Here is a 21,083-nt window from a genome sequence, read left to right as displayed (position 1 = left end):
GTTAGTTTGGCACTCATTCAACAATATTGGGCTATTGACCAATCACAATCTATATATACAACTAATATTTAGCATAATATAATACATTTATTATGTCTGCACTTATGCTATTGGTTTTTCGAGCTTAAAAAAATGCATGTGCATTATTAGAAATTTAACAGCAAATGACTGATGATTCAGATGAAAGATGGCTCCAAAACAGTGAACCAAACCGTGCCACCGGTGTATCGTTACACCCCTAATTCATACAGGTTTGGAACTACTTGAGGGTGAGTAAACAATGACAGAATTTTCATTTTTGGTGAACTATGCCTTTAATTCTTCCCTCAGTTAAATAAGACACTGGTGCGTTCCATTCACTAAAGCGTGAACGTCAATTACTAATGTCTAGGTTGTTTAAAACCACAAATCAAGCCGGTTGAAGCATCTTGGCTTTGGATGGTGGATTTTCTGTATGACGAAAGCAAAAGACTGCAATAATGCCACAATAATGTTCAATGCAAGGCAATTATGTCTATTTTTCAGACCTTTCCATATTAATGTAGCGAAGATGACTTAGTTGCATGGTATGCTCTATTTTTCAGTTCAGTTTTAGACTTGCTCAAGAAATGTGTGTAAAATGTGAGAATCCGTAGACATGACAAATGAATGAATGATGCATTAGACAAATGTCTAAAACAAAAAAAAGGCATTCAGTTTAGACATGACCTAGTTTTTCTAACAAATTACAAAAGTGCCTTGCCTCAACAGCTGGCAATTTATCAATAGACTGCTTTAAAAGAATTGAATTATTTTGATAATTAGGCAATTAACCCATGGCTATAACCACTGCATAGATAAGCTACAAAATTATGCACTCCTATTTAAAGGAAAGAAAATTAAAGTCTCTAGATTTTTATAAAAATGTAACAATAAAAGTATAATGTAGTTATATAAAAGCATCAATCTTCTTGACAAATTTCTAATGGATCACAACAAATAGTCTTCATTTACTTCATCTCTTAGAAGCAAGACTGTGGCATAGACTTTTGGATTTTAATGTATTAATCATTATTGCTTTTAATCCTTATCACCCATGTACACTTTATATTGTGAGTTTCAGTAAAGAATTACTTATATTTCATTCTAACACAACTAGCCATAAATGAAAGACACATAAGCATCAGATTTAGAAATCATTTTGATGTGGGTTTGTAATAAACTGGATAAGGAAATGGTAAATTCTTTGAGCTTGATGCAAATCCCAAAGTTTACGAGGCATTTGGCCCATCAACATAAAAAATAAACTGCTCTACAAACATGCAAATGACCAAGAAACACCAATAATGCAATAACAAAAAAATCATAAAATCATATGCTCACACATTTCAAGAGGCACACATATCTTAATAGTTTCTCTGAAAACAGGGGAAGAATAAATGCTTAACATCTAAATAGCATGATCTAAAAAAAAAAAATCTAATGTCTAGACATGGAGGCAACAGGAAACTGTCTTTTTGACGAGAGGAAGTCAAGACAAGCTGTAAAACTGACACAGTGTTGAGATGTGACAATCAGAACATTTTAAGGATGATATTAAAACAATCATTCTTATTTATTATTCCCAAGATTTAAAAAGGTCTGTAAAGTGGTCCTTGAGAACGAGACCATGAACAAGACTCACCCATTCAGTTTAATAAAAACGCATTCTCAAAATAGCCTCCATTCAAATCACAGGAGCCTCTTCAAAGACCATGACAAAGTGTATATGCAACACTTATGCATGCACCACATAATAAGATGATAAGCTGCAATCTTAAATTCTCCACTGAATAATTTTGCTTTTATCTGTACTTATATGTCTGCTTGCACAGAAGGTCTCTAATTGACAATGCAGTCCTGGACATTTGATGCCTTCGAGATATATAATAACTCTTCCATCTGGTGTAGCAACACATCGTGCAACATATTTCATCTAATATATGCTATAGCTTTAGACAGGTAGTGGTCAATCAAAGTGTTGTTCAAAAGTGTCACAATACACCCCACTTCTGCTGACCTACTTTTGATCAAATCGTCTCCTCTAACTTAACAGCCTTCATAGTCCTCAAACAAACATGAGTTAACTTCTAATAAAACATTTTATGTATTCAGGCCAAGGAATGTAAGAAATGTTTTTAAAAGATTAAATACTTTTGAAAGTAATGGATGAACTAACATTTAAATGAGTTTAATACATGTATTTACACTGTATATACCCAATATATGATATATTAATAAAGCATGTTAAATGTTTAAAACATATTTTTTAAATTACAGCAGTGCAAAGCGATACAATATGTAATGAAAAATACAAAATAACATAATATAATAAAATATAAAATGATATAAATTATAATATAATACAATATGATATATAGCTTTCCTTCAGCATGGTGCTAGAAACATTAAGGTCATAATATAATATAATATAATATAATATAGCCCAGGGTTCCTCAAATCTTTCCCTGGAGGGCCAATCTACTGCAGAGTTTAGCTCTAACCCTGATCAAACTCACCTACCTGCAATTTTCTAATGATCTTGAAAACTCTGATTAGCATGCTCAGGTGTGTTTGATTAGGGTTAGAGCTAAACTCTGCAGGAATGGGCCAGATTTGAGGATCCCTGATATAGCCCATAAAGATGAGGAATGATTTTGAGGAAATTCCTTATTACAGAATGGCACAGACTCAGACTTTAAAAGCTTTTAATGTAGACAAAGAAGGTTTCAATAAAATGTTGACTAGGCTTTCAAACTGTCAATGTAGGAATAAAATCAGCTCATTCTATGTGCATTTTTCCAATGCACTGCATTGTTTTTGCATCACACTTTAATGACATTTGATCATTTTTATTATCTTCATTGATAAACATACGTATATTACTATCACTGAGGGAAGACCCACATTAAATAATTAATAAACAAAGTTATTAATATACAATGCTGCCTTTTCCCCCTACACAATTCCCTCAGACAATTTACCAGGACAAGTGCATTTTATTTATCAGCTTTGCCAGAATTTACCAGGATAGCCTGAAAAAACACGGAAATGACTGGAATCTGTAACTCAAAAGGCCAGTTACCTAAGAGACATACTTTCCAGATTAGACCCTAAATTCCAGTCACGTTTTTCAGTGTTGGGGAAGGGAGGGGGGAGTCGGTCACGAGAGAAACCAAACTGACAGCAGATTTAGGTTACACACTTTAGTGAGAATTAAGAGCACAAGTGCCCGATTACATTAAACAGCTTTGTTTCGGATTGTTTATAGTCTAGTTATGCAAAGGTTCACTGATTGAGTTAGGCTGAAGAGAGAAAGCAACGCCTGAAGAAGAGGAGGGCATCACAGCTCTGGCCTAAAAGTGTGCCGAGTTTGACCTACATATTACACAACCGTCACGTTACAAGAAATTAGACTAGATCAGGCAGCACTATGACCTCACAATGCTAATGATTCACATTTACGTCACAGGAGGCAGTTTCACTCGTTAAAAAGAGACTGAATTCACTAAGGGAAAGGCACCTATTCTAGACAGTGTATTTGTGAGCTCCAAAACTCCATCCATCCATCCATATATATATATATATATATATATATAAAAATTACAAATTAAAACTAATACATAAAATAAACTTTCTGAATCAAAACCCCATTTTTTGGCTATTTTTGGCTTATGTAGGCTATGAAACCATATATTAAAGATTTATCTGAATAAAAGATTGATCAAAAGTCAGTATTATAGTTCTCTACACCCTTTAATACTATGGCTGAGAACCAAAAACATCCGATTTACGAAAGAATGATTTGTGAAACGAGGATTATTAATGAATTAATTTGACTCGCTTACTAAAATCGCAAGTTGTTATTTTTGTCAGATCTAAAAAACAAACCAAAAACTGTGCTGGATAGTTGCATATGGTAAAGACACACATCAGTTGTGGTAAATCAATCAATAAATAAAGAATAACTTGATTAAATATCTTTTCAGTTTGTTTTCTGTTTTTATACAATATATAGTTATAGACAATAGCATTTATGCCTCCTCTTAAAAAGTCAATACACTACAATTGTAATGATTATTGTCACTGCTTTGTGTTGAACAACAATGCTGAGGGCAATACATATAATAAACATTTATTTTTTTTAATTCAAGATATTTTTTCGCACAAAATAAAAGCGTGGCCAACAGTTAACTTTGTTAAGGAACCGGAACAACCAAAAGACGAATCGCAAACAGAACCGTTCTATTCTTCATAATTTCACCGATAATATACGCAGATGTAAGTTAAACACAACAGGCTAACGTTAAATCAGCGATTTAACGCATTTTTCGGATAAAATCAGATTATTTTATTATGATCATCGGTGGAGGCTAGGAAAATACATAATTAAAAAAGTATGCCATATGAAAGATGAAAACAGAAAATAAATAAATCGAGTAGCACGCGAATACACACATTAAGACATTTAAAGAACTAGCATAGCCACAACTGACTGGATGTGACGGCAGCCAATCTGCCAAAGGCTTTGCAAAAGAACTACAGCACAACATACTACATGTTAAAAACGTGATTATCAGTCACATTAAAACCAGAAAATGTGGTAAAAAGCTGCGTTAAAGCCCGAAAACTGGCACGGCGAGCAGCTCCGACGCGCCTCCGCTCGGGTTTGCTAGCGTTCGCTCTACTGAACTACTGACCTAGTTACGCTGAGAACGCGAGCGTGCAAACCAATCAGCGGGGAACACCGAGAGCTCCCCTCTCCTCCGCCCGGCACTCAACTCTCTCCGCTTCAAGCGGACCCGTCAGGGTGGACTAACTTGTATTGTTTTAAGCGGCGAGTTACCTGGCTTTTCCCCCGTCGCTCCGTCACCGCCGCCAGCCGCTGTATTCCTCACCGACATGGCTGGAGCCGGTACGCCGGGGCCCAGGACTCCGATGCTGCATGTGGAAAACGAAGGCGGTGGTAATTATTTGCAAAGGGGGGGAGAGAAAGAGGAGAGGTGAAGGCGGACGGGACGGCGAGGCCTGAATTATTGATTTAATATTTTTTTTTCTTTACAACTAACTCAATTGGGAGGGTGGGCCGAGCGTAAAAACGCGCAAGGAGAGGACACGATGGAATCAGGACAGTGGTTGAAATCCGGGGAAACGCGGAAGACGACGAGTCGACGCACAATCTCCTCCTACCATCATCAACACCGCCTTCTGTACTGTCCGGTCCCTCACGTTACTAACCTAGTAAGTCACGCGATATGTTATGCAAGCCGAGAAAAATGCGGTCACGGATGCGATGGCGGTATGCGGTACTGAACGAGTGCCGGTCAGTCATCTTTTCGATTGCAGCAATGTAATTCGACCATATCGCATTCAGTTCTTGCACAATCATATATATTTAGACTAGAACTGTCTGTTATTTTGAGTCATTAGCTGAATGTACGTAAGTAACATATTGATGATTTGTTGGGGTAAGTTAATGATATTAAAATAGGCCAACCAATTCAGTTTGTTTAAAAGTGTCAAAATATTTGATGCATTTTAAATAGACTAACATTTTGTCTCAGCGTCTGTGAAAAAAATCCCATGGGCCTATTTGTCTGCAACCAATGCAAATAGTTCAAAAAATACTTATAGCATGTGTAAATCAGTGTCCGTAGCTACAAAGAACTCTAAAAGAAACCACAATGACAATTTATATTTCGTGTATGAATTTGACTTATTTTATTTTTTAATTTATTCGTTGTGGCAATCAGTTTCACCTGTTTATTTTGAGTAAACTGATCATATTGTACAAATGAAACAAAATATAATTTTTAATGAGCTTATCAGTAAGAATAGAGAATACTCTTTCATGTTGTAACAGACTAAATTGAATTAGTAGGCTATCCTTGGTTTTATTAATGTGATAATACATTTGAAATTAGTAAAATGGAATATTGTTGTATAAATAACAATAGCGCCCTTTATATTTAATCATATTCAAATTTTCATTAATTTTGCTTAGAGAAACTGTTGTATATGTAGACCTATCTGTCACGTGAAAAAAAAATAAAAAAAATAAAAACTTTGTTCTCGAAGATGCATTTGTTTTTTCTTTATCATCATTGTGACCTAAAGATGTTGTGTCGTCTATATTTTATATGGATTTTAGGGATTCATTTTATGAATGTGTCTTTGCATTGTTTTTTTTTTATATGTTTGAAACCAAAAACTTTTCTTTTGGCCTGATTACAACTTTCATACCTACCCTGTTTGCATTGAAACGATTGAGCAACCAACTCAACAAATAAAAGACACTAGCGCCAACTGGTGGTCAAGAGTTGCACAACTTAATCATTTTTATTTCCCTCTGTTGGCCCCTGAAGATAAACGCAGGTGATCTGATCGTTTATGTAGCTGTAACTGAGTGTATTGTAACAACACAAATACCCACAAACGTATCTGCTTTAAAAAGCAATGTTTTATTATTAGCACAATATTTCTCTGAAAATATAGAAGTATCAATGACTTTTAAAATAATTTCCATTTCTAGAAAAGTCATAGAAATGTATTGAATATAAATTTGCTCAGCTTCCCTTATTTCTATATTATACTTTTTTTTAAAACCCCTTATAATGATGTATGGCTTGGGGAATCATAAAGCCTGAGAATGAGAAGCATCAGCTTTTCCTGTCTCAATTTCCACAATTTATGTTTGATAAGTTGTGGAAATTGAGACACATGAAAAGCTGACTCATCCGTTTTCCCGAGAAAGATATTGCATACAGAAAACAAGAGTTATAGTTCAATAATTCAAATGAATAATTTATGTGACCGCCGCTTCAAATTTTTACCTGTACCATCAGCACACAGAAAGTTGTTGAATTGAGCAGCAAATATTTGATGTGCTGCAAATGCATATTTAAAAGAGATATTGTTTCTATATATGGATATAGTGAAAGGATAGGGTAAAGATCAAGGCATAGTTCTACAACGAAGTAGTTATTAAAAAAATAAAATAAAAATATTAACATCATTTGAGCAAAAAATGGCTTATTGAGCTGCTCATTGGCTTCTGTGAACCACTAGATGTCGCTATATTCTTTAAAAACAGAAGTGCCTTGGACCAGAGTATGCTTTTAAGATACACTATATATACTATTATTAATATAAAAAATAACTTCAGTAAAAGTTTATGGGTCAGTGATGTGGCACTTTTTCGTAAATGCATTAAAATAAATCAACAGATTCAAAAAATGACTTTAAACCATCATGAAAGAATCAGCAAACACAAAACCAAAGTTGTGTAATTTTACAGACATTTAAAAGATAAGTATTTATTTGAGAATAAAGGCAGATGTGTAGTTTTGTTTTAAAATATTACTAAAATTTCTGCAAAATCAAAGTCGTTTTGCTGTCATGTGAAGGGGAAATAATAAAACCTTCATGACAGTGTGTTTAGGTCAGTATGTGTAAAAAATGGTTTGTTGAAAACAAGTATGTGCAATATAAGTGGCCAGTTCTTTTCCACTATAAGTCTGTACTGTGTACATTAAAATTGCAGGTGTTAAACCAACACCACAGTGTAGAGTTCATTCCTGCAGACCAACACTTTAACATTGAAGATTTTTCTGTGAATAGGTATTATTATTATTTTTGGCTGCCCACTGCTCCGGGTGTATGTTCACTACTGTGTGTACACTTGGATGGGTTAAATGCAGAGCACAAATTCTGAGTATGGGTCACCATACTTGGCCACACACCACTTCCCTTCCCTTCCCTTATTGTTGTTTTGGTTCAAGAGAATCTTCATTTGCATGAATGCATATGCTCATTTTGATTGTGGAAAATAGTTAATCCCTGTTTCTCTCAGTTATTTATGACCTTTGCATTGAATCCCAGACCTTCAGTGAGGAAGCTCCAGATTTTATTCATGGCAAACAGACTATTGGGGCTCCTACAGCAAGCATCAGTGAAACACAGCCTGAGAGCCGTGCAGACTACCAATGAGTCTTTTAGACCTCAATATCTGAATTTTTAAAGCACACTGCATTTTTGATGATTATTGCAAAAGAAGCTTTCACAGGGAAAAGGTGCAGCCCTTCACTTACAGAAGCAACAGAATTAGATTGCAAATGTGACTTTTGTGCATCAACGGCCCTCACAGTTTGAACCTTTATGTCAGCGTTTGGTTGTTGACGCTGATACGTTTGACCCATGAACCCCTGGAACTGTTTCTCGGGATAAGGGTTAGACTGGGACTAGAGGACGCAGTGTCTTGTTACACCTGCTCGTATCATACAACCCCGAGCCTGCGATCCTTGACTTCGCTATCAATATTTAATGAGCTCTGCTAGTCACTCTTTTTGGCCTGCTTTCATATGGCTAAATCCAAGAAGGGAGGGGTTGGAGAAGAGGCAGGTGTTCGGCATCTTCTGTCACTGTCTGTGAGGAAGCTGAGGAGAACACTGAAGTTTCCATTATTGATGTATGCCAGCATAACTTTCGCAATGCCGATACACTGAACCGAAGACACCCAGATTTGCCCCATTTCTCTCCTTGTGCCTCGTTTCTGGATGTTCTCAGCCCAAACCACATGAAGGATTGTACCAAGACCGTCCAAATCAAAGTACCTCCTCTTCTTTCTCTCTGTTCTGTCTCTGGCTCAGTATCTCTCCTCCTCCCCTCCAGCACACCTTGACCATCTCAGTTCAGCACAGGAGAGGATGCGCACCAGCGTCTAGTGGATATCCTGCTCTTTTGTTCTGCAAGAGCAGAAGTGTGAGAAGACAAGTGTTTGAGGGACAGAAGAGCAAGGGAAGGAGAAATGCCACTGGGGGGGTTTGCGGGTCTAAAGGAGAAGCTCAATCCGGGGAAGGAGGAGTTGAAGAACAGTGTGGGCGACTCTCTGGGAAACCTGCAGAAGTAAGTGTGAAGGCAGCTGAATTGGAATCTAAGCGCTGAGAGGAAGATATGAGAAGATTATGCATCATGCTTTTGGTTTTGAATTAAATTCAATTATGGGAAGGGATTTAGAATTTAGAATTGAGAAATCAAATCAAAATTTATTGAGCAGCTGATTTCTGAGATAAATCAATTATATTGCATATAAAATATAATTGAAAAAAATGGCAAAGAATACACTACAGTATATATAAAGTACACATACAGGACTATAGAATATAATATAATTATAGAACTATATTATGTTTTCAAAGATTTGCGATGAGGGATGTTGGTAGTATAATTTTATATATATATATATATATATGTGTGTGTGTGTGTGTGTGTGTGTGTGTGTGTGTTTTAATGTTTGAAAAACTGTATTCAGAGTATTTATACATTGCAAATTGTTTCTCAAAGAAAGTAAGGAATGAATCTTAAATTCTTACGTACATTCTTATAAATATTCATATCAAAATGTTGCCACAGGATATCTTTGATTGTCAGGGCATCTAGAAATATCACTACATTATTATGCAAAAACTTAACATATTCACTTTGTATCTTGGCCAGTAATTCTAGGTGTTTTTATATATATTTAATATCTATTGAAAATATTAAAAACCTGAAGATTTCACATTAGAGTGAAATACACGTCGCATGTTTCTTGCACATTGGACAGTTTTATATGTGAGATAATGTACATAATTTCCTGTGTCTGTGCAATATTGCCAAGAAATCTCTTAGAGCTTGTAGAACTAGAATTACACAATAAAGAGGAGAAAATTAATATATGGGTGCACACTAAAGTCATGCAATATTTATTTTCACCACCACTTTAAAAATTGCTTAATTTAGCAGAATTTCATTTAGATTTGTGTATAAACTAAGCATGTATAAAATGCACCATAATGTAATAAGACAAATTAGAGCATTATAATAGATGCTCAAGAGCAATACCATTTCCAAAAGCAACAAATATTATTTAAAATACTTTATATTAATACACCTAATTACAATAGCAATGACAACAATATCTAGTAGAGTACCTGCTTTTGAAAATGTACCGAAAGTGTTCATGACAGAAAATACAGTAAGTGTTTTGACTGTTTGCCACAGACGTTATTTGAGAGAATACAATGTTATGCTCAGATAGAATGGCATCTAAATACCTTTTTTTTTCTTATTTTTACACTTCTTGTGGTAAAAAGTGAACAATATATTGCCTTGGCTGGATGATTCTAATGTAAAAGCTGTTAATGTCGGTTGATGGTAATCCTTGCACATGGTTTTACGATGTTACTGTCTTTTTCTGGCCAGTTCTCTCCACATCTATGTCATTGATTATATTTGACTTTATTTATTTTTTTAATCTTATGGCAATTTTAAAAATCTATACAGTCTCCACTTATACTGTTACTAAAATCAAAATGATAAGAAGTATCTTGAGTGTTTTGAATTAATTTAAAACCAAAGATACAGAAAAACGGAACGTATGGAAACAATGCTTTTCTGATCTGAATAAGTGTATGTATTGTTCCCAATAGAAACAAATAGTGTGTATTCCATTTCAAGAGTGCACCAGATCAGTACTTCACCTTAAAGTGACTTATGTGCAATAACAATGCTTCACAAACATCAGGAACAGGCTCTTGAAATGATGCTTCTTGATCCTCCATTCACAATCCTCCAGTGTCCAGCTTTTAGTGAGCTCCTTCCTCTGTGTGTAGAAGAACTCAGGTGTGCATTTCAAAATAGACAGATGAAAGTAATTTCTGTGAGGTGGAGGATGAGTGGAAAGATGCAGGTTCAGTAATGGAACAGGTGCGTGCGGGCGAGATGGAGGGAGCACCAAACGCAATGTGACCTTTTCAACGCCACACTCTGGCAACCCTTGCTGGCCCCCTCCAACTCCCAGTCCATCAGTACATCACTCATAAATATGGGTATATCACTTTCAAACAGCACTGACTTGAATCTTGGTCAGCTAAAGCTACATTTGCAATCCAAAAAATCTATTGGTTTATACATCAGTTATGGAGTGATATAATTTACTGTTTTATCTTTTTGTCTACTGCAAGCCATGACTATTTCTTAACCATTTTTTATCCTAGGAAGATCGATGGCTCTAATGCGGCTGAAGAGGACCACATTGAGCTGACAGATGATGGTCGGCCAGTGGCAGCCCCTAAACGCAGCCCACCCCTTTTGGATTGTGGCTGCTTTGGTCTCCCCAAACGTTACATCATTGCTGTCCTCAGCGGACTTGGCTTTTGCATCTCGTTTGGCATCCGTTGCAACCTCGGTGTAGCCATTGTAGAAATGGTTAACAACAACACTGTCTACATCAACGGGACTGCCGTCATGCAGGTGAAACTAGGAACTTATAAACTGAAAATACCAAATTGCCATTAAGTTAGAACAAGAGGATTTTTAAACTAACAAAGATAAAGGGATAGTTCACCCATAAATGAAAATGTTTTCATCGTTTACTCACCCTCATGTTATTCCAAACAAATATGAATTTCTTTCTTCTGTTGAACACACAAAAAAAGATATTTTGAAGAATGTTGGTAACCAAAATGTTGCTGGTAGCCACTGACTTCCATAGTATGGAAGTTAATGGAAGTAATGGAATAACATATGGATGAGTAAGTGATCACAAAATGTACATTTTTGAGTGAACTATCAATTTAAGGATAAAGAAGTAAATACAACTTTACCACACTTACCAAATTTAACATGATATTATATCTTATCTTTATTTTGTATTAAATTGTTCTATTGACAAAAAAAAAAAGTCTAGATAGGCTGTTTGACTTTTTCAGCTATCAAGTTCGAAGGACCGATTATCTTTTTTTCTGGCTTGAATTCTCATTAGTGACTTTTTAGGAAGTTGGCTGCCATAATTTCCTGTAATTTCCTGTCATAAGAAATTTTAGGAGGAAGACATGACGCGCACGCACACACACACACACTCACACACACACATATTCAGAGGTCATTTTACTATGAATGTCTTAGGATAACTCATTTTTATATCATACACAGAAATGTGCATACAAAAGTTTGTTGTATTATTTATTACTATTCTTTTTTATTTTATTAATTAGATAAAACTAACGTGGTCTCCTCTAATGTTTGTCTTCTTCAGCCAGCTCAGTTTAATTGGGATCCAGAAACAGTGGGATTGATACACGGCTCTTTTTTCTGGGGCTACATTGTCACTCAAATCCCTGGAGGTTTCATCTCCAATAAGCTAGCAGCTAACAGGTGAGCCTCGTCCTGACGCACGGGCCTCCACGCCACGTTTGGAAGGCAGACGTTTGTTCCAAAATACAACTCACATATTACATTCAGTGTTGAAAGGTGTCCGAAGACCCAAGGGACCACACGAGTGCAGTGGGCTGCGAGGGTTAAATTTGTACTGTGTGTTGATTAGAGGGGCGATAGCGGTCTTGTAATAAAAGCCTCACAGGAAAAGAGGACATGTGGCTGACAGAGTTAATAATGAAAGATCCAGCAGTAGATCTCTCGCTGAAACACCAGCCACTGGAATATTACAAGTGTCACTTACACACTGTTTTGGAAAAAAAAGGAGCAGATGGATGGATTAAATTGAGATAAAGGACAACTGAGTGAACCAAAATGACTCTCTTCTGTGTGATCCAGTGGTGTAGATGCACTAGCATCATGCCTATTCAAACTGTTTTTTTTTTTTGGCAAAGTGTATTTTGAATGAGGAAAAAAAAGTGGTAATTAGTTTGCAAAAATATCCTTCGATCAAGATCCTGACTAAACTATAAATATTAAATTATTACTCTAACATTCTAACATTAATTTCAGTGCATTTCTAATGCATTTTGATATTATTTTGAGAAATGAAATCCTCATTACAGTGTTTTTCAAGTTACAAAATTACTCTCTAGGTGTCACTAACTCATCAGTCATCACTTTATATGATGTCAAGAAGAAACAAATATTTTATGATTAATGTCTTTCAGAATTTCAGGACTGATGATAGAGTTATTCAATTCAGTTATTCAGATAACATTATGGAATTACTTATCCTCACTGTGTGCTTTTCCATAAAATATTATTTATATAAATCTAAATTATTTAAGGCCACACTTTTTTAATATGGCTTAATTGTGACGGAATCCATGATACCAAAGTTTCTTTCTATAGTCTTTGATGATACCTGCATTAACTAACATTACTAAATGTTTCTGAATTATTCTCAGGGTGTTTGGAGCAGCCATTTTCTTGACGTCAGTGCTAAACATGTTTATTCCATCAGCTGCCAGGGTCCACTATGGTTGTGTCATGTTTGTGCGAATCTTACAAGGACTGGTGGAAGTGAGTGGCCCCCAGTAACCTTATCTTCAAACACATCATAAAATATTTTTTTTTTATTATTGATTTACATGTGACATAACCTTACATATCAGCCTACATATTCATTTTCAAAAGGTATGCTATTGATCAGTGTATTTAAAGCAGTAATCCATTCAAAAATGGCAATTATGTCAATATTGACTCACCCTCATGTCATTCCAAACACAAGACTTCTTCATTTCTGGAACACAAAAAGAGAAGAGAATGTTTACACCATCTTCGTTTCCTAGCGAATGCTGATATTCAACCTCCAAATACTACTAAAAGCACCATAAAAGTAGTTGTGAAGTATAGTGATGACAGATTGAAATTTAAGTCATGATTCATTATTTATGATGCCATTATATGGGTGAACTGTTCCTTTAAGTATTAATTGGTCAGTAGAATTACCCATTTTGATTAAAGACAAAAAGAAAGAAAGAAAGAAAGAAAGAAAGAAAGAAAGAAAGAAAGAACACTAACCGCGTATAATGTTCACAGGGTGTCACATATCCTGCCTGCCATGGGATGTGGAGCAAATGGGCTCCTCCACTGGAAAGAAGTCGTCTGGCTACTACCTCGTTCTGTGGTGAGTAGGTTTGTGAGAGAATATTTTATTGAAAGTGTCAGGAGACACTTAATGTTAGTGTTTTGTTCTTGAATGAATCAATATTTGAACGAATCGTTTGAGTGAATGCGTTACACACATAGAATCACTTGATGAATTCGCAACCGCATATTAATCCTTACAATTTTACTATGTATTTCTATAGCAAGAATAGTATGCGGTTCCGAATTCAGCTTGTTCACTTGTTTAGTTATTGAATGAATATTTTGAATCAATGAATCAATGTTTTAACGAATCATTTGAATGAATGATTCAATGGCTGTATCCGAAATCGCCCCCTATACCCTCATTCACTATTCCCTACATTAGTCCACTCATATAGTTCACTTGAAGGAGTGAATGAAAACGAGTGAGTGAATTCGGACACTGAGTGCACCGGAAGGACTGCCGCTTGCTGTTAAATAATCATTTGAACGGGCAGCTCCAGCAGTAAGATTGAAGGATTTATCTTGAACTCTGTCACGGAAATTATGTATAAACCCTAATAGTCAATTTACAACTAATTTTGTACCTTTGTTGTATTATGCTGTATTACGCTGTGGACGAGCGCTTCTAAAATCAATGAATGGATGATTCAGCTGCGGGCCCCATCTTCTGGTGAGACACTTGGCGCGCGACTCTCACAGTGCATTCTGGGGATTCTCTAGCTGTTGAGTGTACATCGGTTGTACACTCGTTTTTGCGGTGCATTGTGGGATTTAGTGAGTGCACTCGAAAACATCCACTATGGTTTCGAACACCACTTAAAATGGCCGTCCCCTCAAATAGTGCACTATTTGAGGGTATAGGGGGCGATTTCGGATACAGCCAATGACTCGCTCATAAAGACATGATACCTTCTGGTGTAAGGACGTAACGTGCAGAAAAATGTGACTGAAAACATCCAAATGTTTCCTCTGTTTTACTGTTCTGATGTTCATTACTCTTTGCTTTTTTAAATACCAAATTTAATGCTTCTGTTATGCAAATGTGTCTGTACCTGCGGCTGCAGTAGATGTAAAAACACAAGAAGACATAGTTGCTCAAAAATCATGCTCACAGTCAAGTTGACCAGTCGACTGTGGGTCTATATTCCAATGCTCATTATGCCTCAAATGCATTAAAACAGTCTTTCACAATAAACAGGTGCCATGACAACCTGTGCTTCAAACAGCTCTTGACATGACCACTAAATGAAGATGGTCTGCACACATATCTTCTATGTGAAAGAGGCTTTCTTCTGTTGACACAAACGAAGCAGCACCCTCTTCTATGTTCAAAAGCTCACTCGAGAATCCTTTCCTACGCCAAACAGGAAGGTTTACAAGTGCATCCAGTAATAAAATATACATTAAGAGACACCTTTTCATTAAAATCCCATTTCCTGCAGCTGCCAGCCTGTCCTTCGGGCAGAGGCACGTGTTGCGCTGAGGTCTGGCGTTGTTGCACATGTAACTGAGCAGCCTACTTTGTTACTCCGTGAGTTTGATAAAGGACTTGAATCCTGGCATTGCCATTTATTGTTTAAAAAGTTCTTATAGCTTGACAACTTGAGTGAATAATGACAGAATCTTAATTTTTGGATGAACCATTCCTTTAAAAAGTCCCCCAAATATATGAGAATCTGAAGCTAAATGTAGAAGTTACTACATTAAAATGAACAAAATTAATTCTGCTCTCTCAAAGCTGAACCAAACCAATCATGCCAGTTTTCCTCTGGCAGTTGTGAGGCAACCCCCGCAATGGCTTCAAATTATTGAACTGTCGTGTGAAGGGAATATTACAGGTTGATTAATGCCCTCTCTCTTAATTTAACTTTCTTAATTAAGCATTTGTGTGTGTGTGTGTGTGTGTGTGTGTTCTGGTTGACAGGATCTTATGCAGGAGCTGTGATAGCCATGCCACTGGCTGGAATATTAGTGCAATATGTAGGCTGGCCCTCTGTCTTCTATATATATGGTGAGTTTAGGGTAAGCCTTTGAAATGTTTTAGGAAAAAATGACACTGAAAATGTAAATCTGAGTGATGACATTTATTAACTGATTTGCACTTTATGACACATTTGCCAGACTTTAATCAATCAAAATCATTTACATTCATATTAGTGCTGGGCAATGATTAATCGAGATTAATTGCATCCAAAATAAAAGTTTTTATTTATATATGTGAACTGTATATATTTATTATGTATATATAAAGACACACACATACAGTATATATTAAAAAATATTTCCATGCATTTACATGTATACATTTCATATAATTTATATTACCTATAAATATATTTAATATATAAACATAACATATTTTTCTGAAATATATACATGCTTGTGTATTTATATATACACAATAACTATACACAGTACACACACATATATTATGTACAAAAAAATAATTTTGGATGCGATTAATCGTTGCCCAGCACTAATTCATATGAAATCCCAGTGAATCACTTTGAACTGAATCAAATCAAGCTTAATTCAACTAAACAGAATGGAACTGAATTGAATAATTGAATAAAGGTTAAAAAAGGGGGGTTTGCAACAAATGCCATAGAAGAACCATTTAGGAATCCCCAAAGAACTTTTTTTTTTACTTTTTAATAATCTAAAGAACCTGTAATATATAATTTTTTTTTGATGGATATTCTTTATGGTACTATACTGTAGATGCCAATAAAGAACCTTTACTTTTAAGAGTAACAGTAACATGATATAAATACAGAGTGAGTTATCGTGAATAGATGGCAAAAACTAGTAAATGTATCAGTCACTAAATACACCGCATTTAGTGAACCCTTGATGTCCACTGTAATGTGTTCATTTGTAATGTTACATTTCAAAGATGCAGTCTTAAAGTGATGTGTGGTTCTGTTCTCATATCCAGGTGTGTTTGGCATAATATGGTATACTTTCTGGCTCTTGCTGGCTTACAACAGTCCAGCAATCCATCCCACCATCAGTGAGGAAGAAAGGACATACATCGAGACCTCTATTGGGGAAGGAGCCAGTTTAATGAGTGCTACTGAGGTAGTCCAAAGTCTTCTTTCATGCATTTGGTATAATAAACTGTAAAATTTTATATATATTCAATTTAATGTTAAGATGGCAATATAATATCCTTAAAGGGATAGTTCACCCAAAAATACTCACTCTCATATCGTTCCAAACCCATAAGACCTTCATTCATCTTCGGAACACAAATTAAGATATTTTTGATGCATTCCGTAGACAGCAAGGAAACGAATTGTTGAATAAAATCATTATTTTTGTTTTCTTTAAACACAAAAATTATTCTCGTAGCTTATTTGATGTCACATGGATTATTTTAACGATCTCCTTGCTACGTTTCTGAGCCTTGATCGTGTAAGGATCCTTGCTGTCTATGGTGAGTCAGAGAGCTCTTGGATTTCATCAAAAATATCTTAATTTGTGTTCCGAAGACAAACAAAGATTTTACAGGGTTGGAACGACATGAGGGTGAATAATTAATGACAGAATTTAATTTTAGAGTGAACTATCCCTTTAACTACTTTGTAAAAACTGCATTTTTGCTTTGCAGAAATTTAAAACTCCTTGGCGTGAATTCTTCACATCTATGCCTGTCTACGCCATCATTGTGGCAAACTTCTGCCGTAGCTGGACCTTTTACCTCCTGCTCATTAGTCAGCCAGCTTACTTTGAAGAGGTCTTTGGGTTCCCCATCAGCAAGGTTGGCTGTTATGTGATTTAAAGTTAGAGAATCCTCTGTTAATTTAACAACCACAATTCACTCTAGAAATAGGCTAACTACATGATGTCGGGCTGTTTCAGGTGGGCATTCTGTCAGCGGTGCCACACCTGGTGATGACGATAATTGTGCCGATAGGAGGCCAGCTGGCTGACTTCCTGAGGAGTCGGAAAATCCTCTCTACTACAACCGTGCGCAAAATTATGAACTGTGGAGGTAGGCAAAGTCCCAAGCTCACAGTATTGGTTGAGTTCTTGTGTTTAAAGACCAATAATGACAACTATAAAGACATAGTGTTGACCGAACCTTAGGGGCCACTCACACATTTTTGTAAAAATGCAATACGCAGAGCAGTGGAATGAAAAAAAACGAAAGGTATAGGAATTGAGTTGAACTTGTCTTTTTGGAACGCTGTGTCATGTGCAAGATGACTGATGACTAACTTCTGCCATCATCCACAGGTTTTGGCATGGAGGCCACGTTGCTCCTGGTAGTTGGATTCTCACACACACGTGCAGTGGCCATCTCATTTCTCATCCTGGCGGTGGGCTTCAGTGGATTTGCAATATCAGGTGATGCATGAGACAGGTGTCAGTCATCAGAGTGCCAGTCAACATAATCCACTGTTATTTGGCTTTGTTTGATTCTAACCTTTTAAATTTCTTTGTGCTTATGCCACATCTCCAGTTTAAATAATGTGGGTTGCTCAGTTGTAATAAAAGAACAAAGTAGAAATTGCACGATGACAGAAGCTGGAGTATCCATTTCTAAAATTACACAGAAGAAGATCTAAATATGTGATATGTATTTCTATTCTTTGACACAGGATTCAATGTAAACCATCTGGACATAGCTCCTCGCTATGCCAGTATTCTTATGGGCATCTCTAATGGAGTAGGTACCCTGTCTGGAATGGTGTGCCCCCTCATTGTTGGAGCACTTACGAAACACAAGGTATTTAACTTCATCAGAAAAACATAATACTATATGCACAAACATTTTTTTTTAAACTAAGAGATGCAATCACATGCAAATACTTTCATTCTTTCATGATGAAGTCATTTTCCTTATATTAGATAAGGGGAATTTTTAAGTGTGTAAATATTCCTGGATATTCAAAAATATGACTATATAGGCCTATAGCGTTGGTGCTCAACTAGGGGGCCTCAGCACACTTCTAAGGGGGAAGATGGCTAAAAAGTATAAAAGTATTAAAATTAAATTATATATCATTATATACAATATTATAATACAATATATATATATATTATATATATATAAGGTAACAGTTGGCTATGTTCAATTATGGACAGTTTAGTGAAGTTGTTATATAAAAAAAGGAAAGTAATCAGAAGGTTGTAGGTTAAAAACCCAGAAATGGTGATTCATAAACTATAAAGCTAACAAGTTCACCCTCACCTCTTTTGCTTTGGAACAAGATATTTAATTTTAAATTAACCCTTGATTGACAAATAAGCGAATTGAATGTACATTTTTGTTTTCCACAAATATATTGCATATCCTCATTACATTTCTATGTTCCCAACAGACTCGCCTGGAGTGGCAGCATGTCTTTGTGATTGCTTCCATGGTGCATTACACTGGAGTGATCTTCTATGCCATCTTTGCCTCTGGTGAGAAGCAGGACTGGGCCGATCCTGAGAACACCAGTGACGAGAAATGCGTCATCATCGGGGAAGATGAGCTGGCTGATGAGACCGAGCCCAACAGCGACAGTGCCCTGGCCACCAAGCAGAAGACCTATGGAACCACAGAAACCTCTGCAGGCCGCAAGCAAGGCTGGAAGAAGAAGAGAGGGGTGACCATGCAAGCAGACGAAGATCACGGATCAAATCATTATGAAAATGGGGAATATCAGAATCAGCATCAATGACATTTTGGTCATCAGACGCCCAAGACTGAGACCTGAAGCCATCCAAAATATTTTGGATGGCTTCCTTTATGATTTCACCCTGCTGTAGAAGCTGAAGGAACAGTCACATGAGAATGATCTGTGAGTAGTTAATTTGACAGCTGTAGGCAGACATAGTTTCAGCTGACCTGTTTAAAAGTTCACTACAATATTTTTAAAGAAATCAATATTTTTTATTCAGTAAAGATGCATTAAATTGGTCAAAAATGACAGTAATAACATTTATAGTGCTACAATAGATTTCTGTTTTATTAAATGCTGTTCTTTTGAACTTACTTTTTATTCAATAATTTCTATTTATTATTATTTTTTCTTGAGCACCAAATCAGCCTGTTAAAATGATTTCTGAAGGATCATGTGACACTGAAGACAATTCAGTAAAATTCAGCTTTGCATCACAGGAATAAATTACATTTTCAAATGTATATAAAACCGAAAACAGTTACTTTAAATGTTTTTACCTTATTTTTGATCAAATAAATGCAGCCTTGGTGAGCATAAGAGAATCTTACCCAAAAGGACCTTAAAAATCTCTGAATATCATTGCATTAATAAATATCAAAAAAACCATATGGCATCTCCTAACAAATGTTTCTAGACTTTCTATAAACCTTTGTGTGTGTGTGTGTGTGTGCAAATATTCCTAACTAAATATTTGGATTTTTAAAATTGGTTAAAATGGATTATTTTAACTATATTTATTTGATCATTTACAAAAAAAAAAATTCCACTTGATTTGATATTTTGTGAGTATGCAATGACATTCATACATTTTTAAGATGGGCACAAGTGTCCAGATAGTTTTGAGGACACTGGAATTCAGTCCAACAGTAAAACAGACCATGCCAGAATAAATCAAGCTCAATTTTAAATCATAATTTTGTTCCAAAGTCTTTTTATATCTACCGTACTACAAGGCTGACAGCAGAATATGCATCAGTTCTTTTTTATTTTATGAATTTATGTTTTGATTGTTGTCAGCTATGCAAAAAAGCAGGTGTATAGTGCATAAACAGGTTAAAGAGTCAGAAACATTTTTTTGTGCCTCCATGGCTTTTCTTGCATGCAGTTGTGCAGCCTCCACAAACCTCTTTGCTGAATTCAACACATCTCAGAAAATATTGTTTTATCATAAAAGTTAATAATGGTCAGAAAAGGGATGTGTATTTAGTGGAATTCCTTTTAAAAATGCAGTATGTCCACTATTAGTATCTTATAGTTCAGTTTATCGTTTACATATGCATAGGTGGAAGAGCTTGGATGGAGTTTATGTTTGGTTGAATATGTAAAAATTAACCATTTTAGTACTTATAAAATTTAATATGGATATCAAAAACAAATGATCTGCAATGTGCCTGTTTTTTTTCTTTTTTTGCACAATACCTGTTGAAAAAGACATTTCGTTGCTTAGATGGATGTCAAGATGATTGTTTGAAATGTGCACTTTACCATTCCATCACTGTAACTGATGTCTCTTTAAATGTTTATTTGGAGGAG

General features: G+C 35.7%; 2 protein-coding genes across 3 annotated transcripts in view; one reads left to right on the top strand and one right to left on the bottom strand.

Annotated features, from left to right (window-relative positions):
- LOC306842731 (basic helix-loop-helix ARNT-like protein 2) overlaps positions 1-5,214 on the bottom strand; it is a 25,176-nt gene extending 19,962 nt beyond the window's left edge. Inside the window, exon 1 of the mRNA XM_079373764.1 lies at positions 4,865-5,214. Coding sequence (XP_079229890.1) covers positions 4,865-4,922 — 58 coding nt within the window. The 5' untranslated portion in view covers positions 4,923-5,214. The remainder of the gene's footprint in view (positions 1-4,864) is intronic.
- Positions 4,758-21,083, top strand: LOC306842732 (vesicular glutamate transporter 3-like; the record flags this gene model as incomplete). Of its 2 annotated transcripts, none has more annotated exons than XM_079373765.1 (12): positions 4,758-5,259; positions 11,055-11,310; positions 12,095-12,213; positions 13,185-13,299; positions 13,819-13,906; positions 15,797-15,883; positions 16,811-16,953; positions 17,486-17,635; positions 17,737-17,869; positions 18,115-18,225; positions 18,480-18,607; positions 19,203-21,083. In XM_079373765.1, the coding sequence occupies 11 exons, from the start codon at positions 11,263-11,265 to the stop codon at positions 19,545-19,547; spliced, it is 1,467 nt and encodes a 488-aa protein (XP_079229891.1). In that variant the 3' UTR covers positions 19,548-21,083. The 2 variants fall into 2 exon arrangements, with proteins under 2 accessions (XP_079229891.1, XP_079229892.1); XM_079373766.1 differs by lacking the exon at positions 4,758-5,259 and adding an exon at positions 8,825-8,922.

The sequence above is a fragment of the Barbus barbus genome (genome assembly GCF_936440315.1).
Source record: "Barbus barbus genome assembly, chromosome: 23".
In the NCBI taxonomy this organism is placed as follows: domain Eukaryota; kingdom Metazoa; phylum Chordata; class Actinopteri; order Cypriniformes; family Cyprinidae; genus Barbus; species Barbus barbus.
This window is presented reverse-complemented; position numbering and strand designations above follow the sequence as displayed.